The sequence below is a fragment of the Patiria miniata genome, unplaced genomic scaffold (genome assembly GCF_015706575.1).
Source record: "Patiria miniata isolate m_02_andy unplaced genomic scaffold, ASM1570657v1 HiC_scaffold_9, whole genome shotgun sequence".
Lineage (NCBI taxonomy): Eukaryota > Metazoa > Echinodermata > Asteroidea > Valvatida > Asterinidae > Patiria > Patiria miniata.
The window spans coordinates 27,550,655-27,564,551 of record NW_024037076.1 but is presented as its reverse complement, the minus strand read 5'-3'; the positions used below and the strand labels follow the sequence as shown (position 1 = coordinate 27,564,551).

The window sequence follows — 13,897 nt, the reverse complement described above, 5'->3', positions numbered from 1 at the left end:
AAAGCCTGCCGATGAAAATCCTTTCAGAAGGTCTTTTAAAAACCTTAACAACTGTGCTCCACCTATTGCTTTAGCTTGTCTCCAATACTGACAAAAAAATTCAAAGCGTGGCCTTATTAATGCAGCGACTGACCTTAGGACCTCTGACCCTATCAGGTGACCTTTCGACAGAGGAGCTGACAGCAGTGAATGCAGAGAAAGGCGAGTGCCGCAAAATGCTGGTTTGACGGGACACTGGCTTGGGGTCACTGGTCTCTGGGTCAGACGGTGTGTCTTGGCTGAAGTCTGATGTAAACTACGAAAGAAAAAAAAGAGCATTTCAAAATTCACGAAGCATGAACGCCTCAAGAGTACTGCTGTAAATTTAAGAATTGCCTTTCTATTAGGGATGCCGTTTATTTTTACTACAGCTTCAAAATGCAATTTGCACATTTTCACAAAGACAAAATGGGATAAAAACCATGCATGATTTTGAAAGATCTGTAACTTTTTTTTAAATTATGTACATCTTACAAAACAAATTTTGTGCGTGTGCGTTTGTTTATGGTGTAACATGTGCAACATCATTGATGAATTGAGGACAGTAACCAGGTCGAGGACGACCTCAATTAGAAAACATGTACAAAACCAATGAGAGCTGTTGCAAAATGGTTAGTGTACAAACAAAGGAAAAGGGAAGAGGAACAAAAGAAAATCCTTGATTTACACCATAAACAAACGTAGGTGTGTGTATGGTGTTTGCATACAATTTTGGAAAATGGGACTTGTAAGAGCATATAAACTTTAATGTATTTTTTTTTAATGCAGTCCTTGTAAATGCACCTTTCTGTCCCATTTAACCTTATTTTCAATTCTCATCTGCCATTTTCAAGGGTATTTTGGTGCCCTGTTGGTTTTTCTACTAATGTAAATTTGCATATTCATGATGAAATGTGTGATGTCATTTAGGTATCAACCTTAATGTTACAGCTATTTCAGCACAAATATTTGCAAGAATTTTGGATATTTTGCTGGGTTTTTTGTTGTTCTTTGGTGATTTGTTCTTGTTTCAGTACATGACAGCAGGCCAAGTTTTCTCATAAATGTTTTCAATGAGCACATTTTTGGTTCACAATTTTAGCAGAAATCCCCTAAACTGAACAGTGGCTTCCTGAAATGACATCACAGCAACAGCGACCTCATTTGTCAGGAAAAGCATGGGAAATTTTTTAATGGTTTAAAGAAGTGCACTTTTCAATATTATTAACCAAAAAGGGATGTCAAATAGTTTGCATACATTTAAGAGGAGTAGAAAGTTGCACAAAATATGTTCCCATGTAAAATTCATGTCATGGGCCCTTTCATTTATTTCTCAATACCCATATCAGGCTGCAGGTAAAGCACAAGGAGGATATTACATTATCTAAAAATGTATTTCCCAGAAGCTCAATAAATTCAACATTGAAAACCAAAATTCCCCATCCTTTCCAACTTTTACGACTTACGAAACCAATACCCACTCGAAAAAATGTTCATGGACAAACATCGTGTAACTGGGACATAGGCTATAACTGGGACACTACGAGACTCTATAAAAAGTCCTTCTGAACCCAGACAATGTGCAAACACTGTCCAGCCCAAAAGCCTCTTTCCTTGAAACACTGTAAAAGTCAATAGTCAGACAACAATGGTTGCTATGTTTGGACAGGGAAAACAAACAAACAAACACCCCAACAGCCCAACACAGTCACATTGGAAAATAGTCAACATCATCGGTGAATCGAGGACAGGTGCCAAATCCAGGACGACCTCGATTAGAAAACGTGTACAAAACCAAGGAGAGCTGTTGCGAAAGAGTTAGTGTACAAACAAAGAAACACTCCTAGAAACACTGTTACAGTGGCCATCAATAGTCAGACAACAATGGTTGCTATATCTGGACAGGGAAAACAAACAAAAAGCCCAACACAGTGACATTGAAAAATAGTCAACATCATCGGTGAATCGAGGACAGGAACCAAATCGAGGACGACCTCGATTAGAAAACGTGTATAAAACAGGTATTAAAGATTTTTTTTTTTTCATTGTTGAATTTATTGAGCTTCTGGGAAATATATTTTAAAATGAAATATCAAACAAACAAACAAACACCCCAACACAGTCACATTGAAAAATTGTCGAAGCGATATTTCAAAAAAGGGCTCGTTTACATGTAGGGCATTTTGGTAACATAGCTTTTTTACCTAATTTTGGGGTGTTGAATCCGAAAATGATGGTTACCAAGCTGGATTTTTGGTGGACTCTACCTTATTTACATAAATCTTTAATACCTGTTGTGTAATATATTTCTTCCCATATTTTGGTATATTTTTTGTTATTTTATTTTTTGAAAAGTTTATTTTTGGTGATTATACTTACACTTCCTTACTTCAATCAATAACATTTTCTAAAGCATATTTGTGACTGAATAATTATGAGGACATTGAAACAATCCAAAATGGCTACTATTATATCCTCTAGGGGCTAGATGTTGTCATGGTTTGATATACGCGACAACCTGCTACTTATATCACAACCAACCGTGTATATCATCCACGAACCATCAGTAACAATGTCTAGGCCAATTTGTATTGGTCGTGTAAAGGCGCGCGCACCTGTTTGGCCTAATATATGCAGCGCGCAAAAATGGACCGTAATTTCCTGCAGAAGTTGCGCATGCGCACTAGTTTCCCCCATTTTTTTTAAGGGGGGGGGGAGATTTTACGAATTGCCCTAGACGTTCTTACTGACGGTTCGTGGATGATATGGTTGGTCCTGATAACACCATCTCTCCGCGGTGGGTAATTGCAGTGGTGGGGTTTGTGGCCCTTGCATTTAAGGGTTTGTAGAACATGTAAGGATCTACATGTATAAGCTCTGAAGTGAACTTAGAGCTTGTACTTAGAGAAAATTTGCGAGACAATTTGCAAGACAATGTACCAGAAAGTTGTTCTCTTTTGCAATAGGGTGAAGGGATCATTTTTCAAAATAGCGATGGGCTTCATATCAGGACTACAAGTACGTGTTTGGAAGGGGAAAAAAAAATCACCGGAAAGCTTTAATTTAATAGTAGTAATAATTTGGGAGGCTAATCATCCTTACTCACAGCTGAGAAGTTGAGCCGCAGGCATGTAAAGGCGCCTTTGGCAGCCAGCCGTGCGACCAGCCACGGAGTACAGCCAGGGATCAAAAGTGTTTGATTTTTTTCAGGGGGAGGAAAACCCTCGTGGCACAGGAGAGAACCAACGTACAACTCTACTCACATAATGGTCCTAGCTGGGAACAGACCAGGGCCACAGTGGTGAGAGGCGAGCGCTTTACGCACTAGCCACCCATAATGAATGCATCTTGGACGTCTAGGAAAATTGTGAATTTTTGTATGCTGAATTGGAAGGTAAAAACACCACTGGTGTCTATGGCAATTTGGTTTGCATGCATTCTTGGGGATAAAAGAGCTCGTTGACTAACCTTATCTGTGTCTACAACTCTGACCACGAGAAGGGTGAGTTGTTTTGTCATCGTCTTCAGCCAGGATTTGGCCTGGACCAGCATGGGCTGCCTCCACTGCTGTGCTCTAAAATCAGACAAGACAAGAATTACAAGCGGTTGGTCAAAATGTCTATAATCAGAGGGAGGTCAGCTGGCAATAAACCACTAGCCTTTAAATGGCTTCACAGACTTTAAAGCAACCAAACACAAAGGACTTCATTATGCACAATTCTAAAAACCTTGAACTATATTTAGTTTGGGAAATATCTTTAGTCAGAGTTAGCATGAAAAATATATTCTGGAAAAATAACTGTGGCTTACTGGCGTGGTATGTAGTCTTTCCATGCTGCGTCTAGCTCACTGAGCCTCTGGGCTAAAGCCAACAGTTCCTGATCAATACAGTGCAGTTCCTGTAGAGTGAAAGATGTTTTGGGCCGGTTAAAACTTTCTGTTAATGAGGTTGTCTCACCATACCAAAAGCACTTTCTGTTATTCCCTCCAGAAATGAGGTGTAACGATTGCACCTACATATTTGACATAACCGAGCACTAGAAATAAAACTTCCTGTTTTACTTAAAATGTTGTACCTGCTTTGTTCAGAATTTGTGGTCAATTAAAAGAACAATTTACAATCCCAAATTGGATCAAGATTTCACGATTATAGTTTGGGATGAACATGGTAGACAAATAAATATACACAAATCAACGATAACCAAATTTGTCATTTTTTATGTTTCATGTTATCAAAAATTTAAAATAGAACCTTAGTTTGCAAGTTAGTTTGAACACACAATATACTGCAAAACATGGAGCAAATCAACATTTTTAGAACTAGGTCCTTGCAGAAGGCTTTCTTCCATTTCAATTACTCCCTCTGCGATTTTGCACACATATACACCTTATGAGAGACTGTTTATCCCTAAATAAATGTCTTAAAATCTGTCTTTTAAAAATGTATTTAACACAAAGCAATGAAGGAATTTACAAGTGGCAATATATTTCAGACTAGTGAACCAAAGTATTCCAAAGTTTGACATCGCGTAGATGCAATCAGCTGAATGAGGTGCGTGTCCCGGATGCTGATTTCGGGCGCAACTCCAAACACGACTCTGCAACTTTTGGTTAAAAATCGACATCCTAGAATATTGTTTTCTCGGAACATATACAGCATTCTCTGAGCTTAAGAAGTTCATCAGGTTAGTTGTTAAGCACCCTTCTTTAGATTTTCAGCACTTTTGTCGCTTCAAACGGAAAACAATTGCACAAATGACATATGATATACTTTACCTATAAAGTTTTATGTTTAAAACATCTAGATGTACATGTAGGAATGACTACATGGATTGTTGCAGTCGTGTGGAAACACTCCTGGGTCTAGTCAATGGAAAATTAATACATAAAGTTCGCTTGTGTATTAAACCAAAACTTTGAAACCAAAACTTTAACTAAACTTGAGACACTGACAGTAAGTTTTGGTTTGGTGGGTCTCTTGCATGCCAGTTTTAATGGGCGTCTGAACCATACCTTATCAACGTCCGACATCTCGCAGACAATATTGACATCCGCCATGAGACTAGAGTAGAACGTGGCCGCTGCTAGCCTGACGATATTCTGCTTGTATCTGTTCCAAATAATAATTACATTACTTACTATTTTACATAAAACAATTTTTATTACTTCAAGTGTAAGGACTGGAAATCATATTGTCAGATGTAATGGGCCATTTAAAATTATCACTGTTTTTAAATTTTGTTTTCTGTTTAAATTTTGCTTGCTTCCAAAAAATAATATACCAAATAAAAAGTGAGATTTTAAAACATTGATAATTCTAAATGGCCCCTATGGACTCGACATTTTGTTTGAAATGTGAGGTTAACGTGTACATGTATGTACATGTACAGGCAAATTTACATGTACACACAAGCATGATACACAATGCGTTATTTTCTGTTGGAATAATTTCACAGAGTATTTGGTAGCAGTCCCGACTTCACTTAGAGCAGGGATTTTCTTAATAAATCAGTAGTAGTGCCTTTAACCCTAACCATGCTAAATGCAACATAAAGCAGCGGAGGTAAAAAAAAAATGTTGCATTCTGTTGCATTTTAGCAGCCAACTCAAGTCCCTGTGCTCTATTGCATCTTGTTGCATTTAGCAGGGTAACTGCTCATAGGTCCAAAGCGATAAAACATAATCCACTGTTGCATTTGGTTGCATTTAGCATGGTAACTGCTTGGTGCCAAGATGGGGAAGCGCTGGGTTCACTGCACAATGCAACAGAATCCACTGTTGCATTTTGTTGCATTTAGCATGGCTCTCATTTCAGCTATGCATTGTTAAGCATTGCACCGGCTAAAAACCTTATGGGGGTTAAGGTTAAGCAAGTGTCAGAGCTTTTGGTCACAAATGAACAAACGAATACCATAACGCTGTTGGTCAAATGGTCAGTTTTCTCACCTGTTAAACACATTGTGGTAATAGTCCAGACACCGTTGGACATCCTCCTGGGCACAGCCGACCAGCCTGGCCACCTGACAGCCAAATAAAAAAAAACAATCATGGCATGAAATCTTATTGACATTTCTCCAGTTTATCATACAGAACAATGCCATGACCTTTGAGCATATGCAGTATATGGCAGGTGGCAATGGATTATCTGCAGTTTCTGGCTTGTCAAATGAACAAGGGTGAAACATTTCAAAGTCCCATTCAGGTGAGAGGTCGGAATGCAGACCTTTTTTCTGTACAGGGTGGTCCATAAAAGGTTTACACTTTTTCAAATGCAGATTTCTCAAATTTGGGTACATATGTTGATATTTTTTAAAGATATTCCTAAACTACAATATCTCACTGGTATATGGTAAAAACGGCATTGAAATTAAAGCCTAAATTAAAAAAAGGCTGCCATTTACACAAAAATGGTCAAAAACCAGTTTCTCCACATGCATGTATCAGGTATGGTCATTGTTATTGTGGTTCTTTCTGCACGCAGGTCTATTGTTTTGACCATATCTCATGATAACACCCGTGTGGACAAACTGGCTTTTGACCATTTTTCCCTTAAATCATTCTCATGGCTAGATACTTCAGTAGTCACAACTAGTCTTTCCTATATACTCCTATGCACAGTTTTTCAATGGGTCACCAATGGTCACTTGACCGATTTTGACCCATGTAACAGCAAGGTTCAGAATGCGTGTTACAGGAGGGTTAATGAGGTTCTCGACTGCTGGAACACATCTGCGTCATTATCACTTATAAGTAACTTGAAGGAGTATTAAAATAAGAAAATGCAATATGTCTGCCACAAAAAAGTGAATTGAAAGAAAGAGGATATTAGCTGATCTGAGGACAAGTTGCTACAAGCAGACTGGCTCTCAGTCCCTTCATTATAGATACTGACTGCGGGACGGGAACCAGCCTACCTGGTAATAACGGGAATTATTGCCTGCCAGCCAATCGTAGGAAAATATAAAGTAATAATTCAATAACTACACATTTTTTTTCAGTGAAAAAGGAATCACTTTTGTACCACTAGAAAAATATAAATTTACAAAAAAAATACAATATTTTGGGATGAAACTCGAAAATAACAAGGGGAACAAACTTTGAACTTGTTGATAATTAAATGTATTCTACTCACTAGTTCGGCAGTGATGGGATTGACGTAAGTGTTAATATTCAGCTCTGTCTCCAATCTCAGCTTGTGTCTGTGGTAAGCCTGCTTTGCACTTTCCTGGTGTGAGAGAGGGGGAAATGATGGCTTCAAGGTTTGAAAATCTCAATCGCATGGGGGTTCTAGATCCCAATCTCGCCCATAATGTGTAATACGGCCACAAATACGGGCTGGGTGTTGGTTATTATCCATCTCTCATGCGGCACAACACGTGAATGAACTGCAAGAGTGAATTACTGATACAAATCATTAGTTAATAAGAAGGTCGCGTGAGATGCATGGCCTTATCCTATGTCGGTGGGTGACAGGCAAACAAATGTTATCTGAGATTGTTATTACAGACTAGATAAAAGCCAATCCAATTGTCATCCCAGGGATTGTCTATAAGGCCTTCAAAAAAAAAAAAAAATATGCCAAGGTCAATCACCCTTTACACATGGCTAGGTCCTACATGTACATGTAGTGAGGGTCAAGTATAAAAATAATGGTGAACAATTGTGGCGGAAAGACCATTTTTCACCTTTCATAAATCTTCTTTGCTTTCATGTTCACAAAGAACTATGTACATTTGGTACATATAAATGATATGTACCGGTCCTTTTCAAGCACTCATGCTTTCACAGTGACTATCAAGGACCCCTCGTCGCTTTCCTCCTCGATTACGAGGCTGCACTGGATCAGTCTTCTGTTCAATTAACAGTATCTGTCCTGACATTTCGAAGCCGTCTTTTTGCTTTTCTGAGAGTTCTTTTTCGTCTGATTATTTTGTACTTCACCCCAGTAGAATTTTTTTGTCACAATCACTAGAGACAACACTGAGTATACAGTGTTTATAAAATACGTCGGGGAAGGGCAAAACACAATACTGAAGATCTGATTTTGGAATTCTTGGGACCCTCGGAGTAGAAATGTCCCGAAAGAGTTTGAGATGCTAAATTTGAGGGTTAATTTTGTGACAGTCTCCTTACTTTGATGTAGCCTTCCAGGTAATGCTCCAGGGTGTTTCCCTTGCGGCCGGTCAGCTGAACCTTCAGGTTCAGAACGGAAGACAGGAGATTCACCAAAGCAACTGGCAACAACAAAATTTAGATAAATGAAAACAAAGAAATGTCTTAACAGTTTTCACGGTCACAAAAGTGCAATGTACTGTATGTATATAGACAGGCATTTAACAGCGTTGCAGTTGAGCCCAAATTTGGTAAGTGCTACAGTCTATACGGCTTTTCCCACTTTCAAAAATCTAAACCTTGGACCTGGGTCCTTTCAGTAAAAATTCACAGAAAATTAGACATGGATGGAAGGCTGGCTAGTTCGGCAACAACCTCCAGAAAGTTTTATTAAGTCCGTAGACCCAAAATGCTCGTGGAGAAACATGGCATATAACTTTCTGGCTGAGTTTCATTGTGTGTGTGTGTAAATCCCCGTACAGCTAGTTTGAATGCTGTTCATCTTTTACACAAGTAAAAAGCCAACGTGATTTCTCCAAGGGGGTGACACTCTACGCGGGTATTTCAACCAAACTTCAAACCTGGTCGGCGCGGGACCAGAGTTCACAGGCTCTATCCGGGTAGAAAATCCAGAATCTACAAACGCCCCCTGTACATACCAGTGTGACTGTGAACAGTATGCCTTGCCTACCCGTGTTCTATACGGGTAGACAAGATGATAGTGTTGATAGGCATTGTGAAAAACCCCACAACAAAAAGTTTATTGAGCTGAGATTTCATCAAGCTTAGACCTTTTTTTATGGGTAGGCATGCGAAAGGTTAACTGAATGGTTTACTAGAGATGTGCCAACAATTATAAACTACAACAAAGAGGACTTCACACCATTTCATCTGACCACATAGTTTTCTAGCCATAATAAAAAAAAATGTTCGGACCACATTATCTAGTTTCTCATGTGACCAGGATGATGTACATGTACATCTTGTCTGTTTACTTTGTCTCAAGGTCGAGCCATTACACAGCAGTAAATACAAAAGTAAATAGTGTGCAGGACAATGGGACATTTAATCCAAACAGGTGCTTATCTGTTGGGACCTGCATAACTTTTTACTTGGAAGTTAAACTGCTGGGTGAATGGCTACATAGACATCGTGAGCAAGTAACCCTTCAACGGTTACAAAGAGCGAGTAAGGTGGGTCTCTAATCTGGTTCCCAGACCAAAAGATTCTGACTATTCCTGATGAATCTTAGGTCAGGTAGCCATCAGTAATACATTGCATTACAAATAACGTCACGTGACTTAACGGGAGAATTCCTCTTTTTTTCCGAAAATGTCCGAAGTTTGCCGAATTCATTTCGTCGACAATCAGATAGCGCCCAAGTATTTCCGAGTATAATATAGGTTTTAATAACTGCTAATTGCTTATTAAAAACTTTAAAAACTTTTAAAGACGAGGCAATAATTAATATTCATTTCTTTTGGTTAGAAAATTTGAAATTCAACGACGAATATGTATCTTATACGAGGGGCAAACTCTTTTCTGCGTCATGTAATATTTTGAATTTGACGACCGTAAGCGGCATTTTCCAAAACTCGGCGTGATCTTCATCCGGCTCCGCCTGCTTACAGTGCTATTTAGGTGCCTAACTTTGGAGATTCCAGGTCAACATTAGTCAATGTTTTCTTACAGAAATATCAAACTGTATTACCGGTATCATAACTGTATGATATTATGAAGCAAATGATTTATTTAAAAATTTGATTGGAACATTAAAAGTTATAAGTGATAAAGCGAATTCTGAATCGAAGCCCAGTTTTTAAAAAGGGCCGTCAAAGTTGTCATGATTATTTTTAGCAGTGCCCTTCAAGATGGCTGCTATATGCACAAGGACTGTTGAACACACCTGCTTTATAGCTGGAGTCTTGGGGGCTCTGGAGCAAGCCTTGCAGCCCGTGTTTACTGTGCTCATGGAGCTTGCTTAGCACGTCTTGCAGAAGTTCAAACTGTGGAAATCAGGACAAAAAGCCAACTCATGCAAGTAACAAATTGCAAGATATTAATGGGGTCATATACTTTATTTCACAGCAACACTATATACCATATGTAGCAAGATATGTGACAGATGGAACACCCCCCCCCTCTTTTATGTTGGTCACTGTGTTACCAGAATCTCAGGAATAGTTTTGAGATATCTCGGGGGAGAGGTGGGGGTGCTAGGTAGCAATAGTCTAGGGTGAGTCATAGAGATATGGGGAGGGGGGTAACCACTCTATCACAAATTGTGCTGGGTGTACTATATACATAAGTACAACATTACGTACAGAGAGTCAACAACTTCTATAAGCTCTTGCGCGGGTCCCCTTCATTTTATACATGAGAGAATGATACATGCACAAAAAAGACCAAGAACTGAAACCAGCAAATGCAAGAAGTTTAACCATCTCGTGTGTTCAAGCCGGTGTAAGACTCAAACTTCAGCCTACGACGACACAAATATTTCGTTAACTAAACAGACTTATCTATGTGGGCATAAAACAACACAAACCTGAAACCCTAGCTCGGAAATGGCAATACAAATACTGAAAATAAACTGGACACAAAAGAGCATTTGAAAAAAAAAAAAAAAAGGTTAAAGAAAAAAAAGTGCAGAGCATGGGCCTGTTCATGTACCTCTTGTCTAACCATCACAAAGCGAGCTTGGAAGGAGGCCAAGGGAAGTTGCATGGAAAGCCTGCTCAACTCCTTCAAGTTCATCTCCATGTACCACACCTCGTATTCAAAATGACTGCAAAGAAAATAAAAAACAACATTATGTCTGGTAGAGTAGTTAAGCATCTGGGCTTTACCACCATTACGGACGTAACATTTCGAGCCAAAAACCAATTTCAAACAACAAAGTAAATTATTTTCAGTGAAATAATTTTTTTTTTTATATATTTGGTGCAACTGTAACGCAGGCCTCAATGTACAACACAACCTGGTTAATGTAATGTTTGCTGAATTAATTAATGCGATATAAGTGCTGTAAATAACATTTACGGATGTTACGCTTTGAGATATAGATTTGTGATTTTCAGTATCCACGTGAATACTTGATCTTCATACTATAGAGTGGCTGGGAACCCTGGGAAATTGGTTGTACTTTATGGAAAATAGTCAGTTGGAACTTACTCGTCAGTAGCGATGTACTCGAGGAATACAATCCTTCTGTACAATTCGCCCTGTAAAAAAAAGTGATAAATTATGATTTAACTGAACTCTCCGTCTACAGCAACTACAATGTAACTTATGGGCTCTATACTTGGCCCAAATAAAAAAAAGGAAATCTGACGATTGATTCATATATTGTTTTCTTCATTATGGGCCACATTTTTTGTGTAAGCTCTTAGTGAATGGAACCTGATGGTTGCAGTGGAGTACCTAAAAGGGGGGGGGGGGGGCTCCCCGCTTGGGGGGTTTGCGCCCCCCCCCCTTTGTTTGAGGGTCAATTTTTTTTAGTCTTACGATTTGACCGTGATGATATGTATTTGGCCTATTTTCGAGTAGTATAATAGGGGTGTAAATGGCGCCACCAACATCAAAATAGCCCCTCCCCCCTAAAAAAAGATAATTTCTGCGGCCAAAACTTCTAGGCCAACATTTTTGCAAAAATTCAAACTTCTAAAAATTGAAAAACAAATTGTGAGTCCCCCCCCTCCCCCAGCCAAAGCCTGGGTGTGCCACTGGATGTTTGGGGCAATATAAAAATGAAGTGGCTCTACAGACATGGTTGAATAAGGTGGACTTGTCTGTTTGAAATTCTTCCATACAATACAAGAGGTGACATCAGCGAAATCAATTATCAATCTTCACAAAACCATGGTTAACACCCAAACCCCAACAAATGTCTCTTACCACACCGTAGCGAAGTCCAAATTCTTTGAGCAACCTCCTTGATGTTGAGGTTAACATGGAGGCGGAGTAGCTGTTGACTCCTTGCCTCTTGTCAAGCCTACAACAACAAAAATCAAGAGATCAAACACTGGACCCCTAACCCGCATACAGTCTTCTACACTTCGAAACCCTTCAAGTTTTGCAAAACCACTTTTGCTTGTCGAGTTACAGCACACCCACACTTCAAAATCTTTTGAGGAAATCTTCTGTGATAGCGATAACACCTCAAATCCCTGTACACGAAAAATGAACATGTATGATGTTAAGCTCGGGGCAAGCAGGCAGATTACATACATGTACGTCACGCTTCACAGCTCTCCACAATATTTTTTGTTTGTTTTTGTTTTTGGTGTGCGGTTACTCTAGTATTGCAGAAAGGTGATGGGATTGACACAAACATGGCACTTGGCACACAGTCAGAGTATGTCATGAGGAAGATATTTGGCTATAGGGCCATCGCAGATTTGTCCTTTGAAAAAAAAATATAGGTAGAATAACAAGCAATGACAGCCATTTTGAAAATTTTGAAAATTGCTTGTTATTCTACCTATATTGTTTCAAAGGGCAAATCTGCGATGGCCCAATAGCCAAATATCTTTCTTAATACATACTCCGACCGTGTGGCAGATGCCATGTTTGTATCATCAGAGGCACAATTCCCCCAAAATATTTCCCCTATCTACCCCACTACTCTGTTTCGTTACTTTTACATTTCTTATCCCTTCACCTCAAACCGACTTTGTTTTAAAAAATCAACTGCTCTGAATCAATTTCCCATAAGGAGGGTTAATAAACATGAACATTGCAAAAATGCACCAAAAATGTACTTCTATATGCTTTTATACTCAGTCAAGATAATTATTTTAATGATAAAGCAAACATTTTTTTTAACCAAAGGGATGGCTGTTTTGGTCACAAAATCATCTAATGGCAAATGGAGATTTACATCACAAAACCACAGAACAGTTAAACTGTCTGATTTCTCGATTTGCCCCTGGTAACATCAGGTTAACAACTTTCCGTACAAAACCCTCACACCAAAAAAAAAAAAGGAAACGCCATACTGTAACTCGTTTGGAACATGCGTGAATGCAGCGTGCATGGTGCCTGTTTCACGATATTGCATTTATTGTTGAGCATGTTTAGCAACACAGGACGAATCAATACAGACTATTATCATATCAATTGATCAGGAATTACAACCGGTACAGCAGACACTGGGTGTCTTATCTCAGGATGGATTTCCTGTGGCAAAGGCCTGCCACCCTAACCTTACTTGACCTAACATTGTAGTTTCCGTTTTAAAGAAGAAAAAAAAAGTGAAAGTCTTCTATGCCATCAAAGGTTTTTTCTGGTCCTGAACAATTTCACTAATCACTGACTAAAGGGGCATTACGAGCTGAAATCCGAAAATTGTGTGGCATATGCATGTACACCCATTCTTGTTCCGTAATTGTGGGGACTTACACTTGTCGCCACGAGGTATTTGTGGGGACCGAAAATGCTATGGGGACAGCAGAAAGTCCAAATAACTCGGGTCCTAATTTGCCTAACAATAAAAAACTTCCCCATAATGCGGTGTATGCCTACCCCGTATATCCAGCCGTGTTCAATAAAGCTACACGTTGTGTGTGTCACATAATACACACAGCACCAATACACAAATGTTGTTTCTTGCACGTCCGCAGAATGCGATATGCACTGTGTGGCAGGATTCCCAACTAGCACTCAACAGCTCAATTTTTGAGAGTCAAAATGTTGACCCCTGTCATGCCTGTGTCGGTCAAGTTCAAGTTCAAAACACAACGTGTACCAAACACAGGGAACCACT

At 39.2% G+C, this 13,897-nt stretch overlaps 1 protein-coding gene across 3 annotated transcripts in view; it reads right to left on the bottom strand.

Annotated features, from left to right (window-relative positions):
* Window positions 1-13,897, bottom strand: part of LOC119720025 — a 47,470-nt gene that overhangs the window by 12,432 nt on the left and 21,141 nt on the right. For all 3 annotated transcript variants that reach the window (XM_038189527.1, XM_038189528.1, XM_038189529.1), the window contains 11 exons: window positions 12,028-12,124; window positions 11,305-11,354; window positions 10,804-10,918; window positions 10,037-10,136; window positions 8,152-8,252; window positions 7,151-7,243; window positions 5,965-6,038; window positions 5,032-5,128; window positions 3,829-3,917; window positions 3,487-3,592; window positions 134-295 (listed from right to left, as the gene is read on the bottom strand). In XM_038189527.1, coding sequence (XP_038045455.1) covers window positions 134-295; window positions 3,487-3,592; window positions 3,829-3,917; window positions 5,032-5,128; window positions 5,965-6,038; window positions 7,151-7,243; window positions 8,152-8,252; window positions 10,037-10,136; window positions 10,804-10,918; window positions 11,305-11,354; window positions 12,028-12,124 — 1,084 coding nt within the window. The remainder of the gene's footprint in view (window positions 1-133; window positions 296-3,486; window positions 3,593-3,828; window positions 3,918-5,031; window positions 5,129-5,964; window positions 6,039-7,150; window positions 7,244-8,151; window positions 8,253-10,036; window positions 10,137-10,803; window positions 10,919-11,304; window positions 11,355-12,027; window positions 12,125-13,897) is intronic.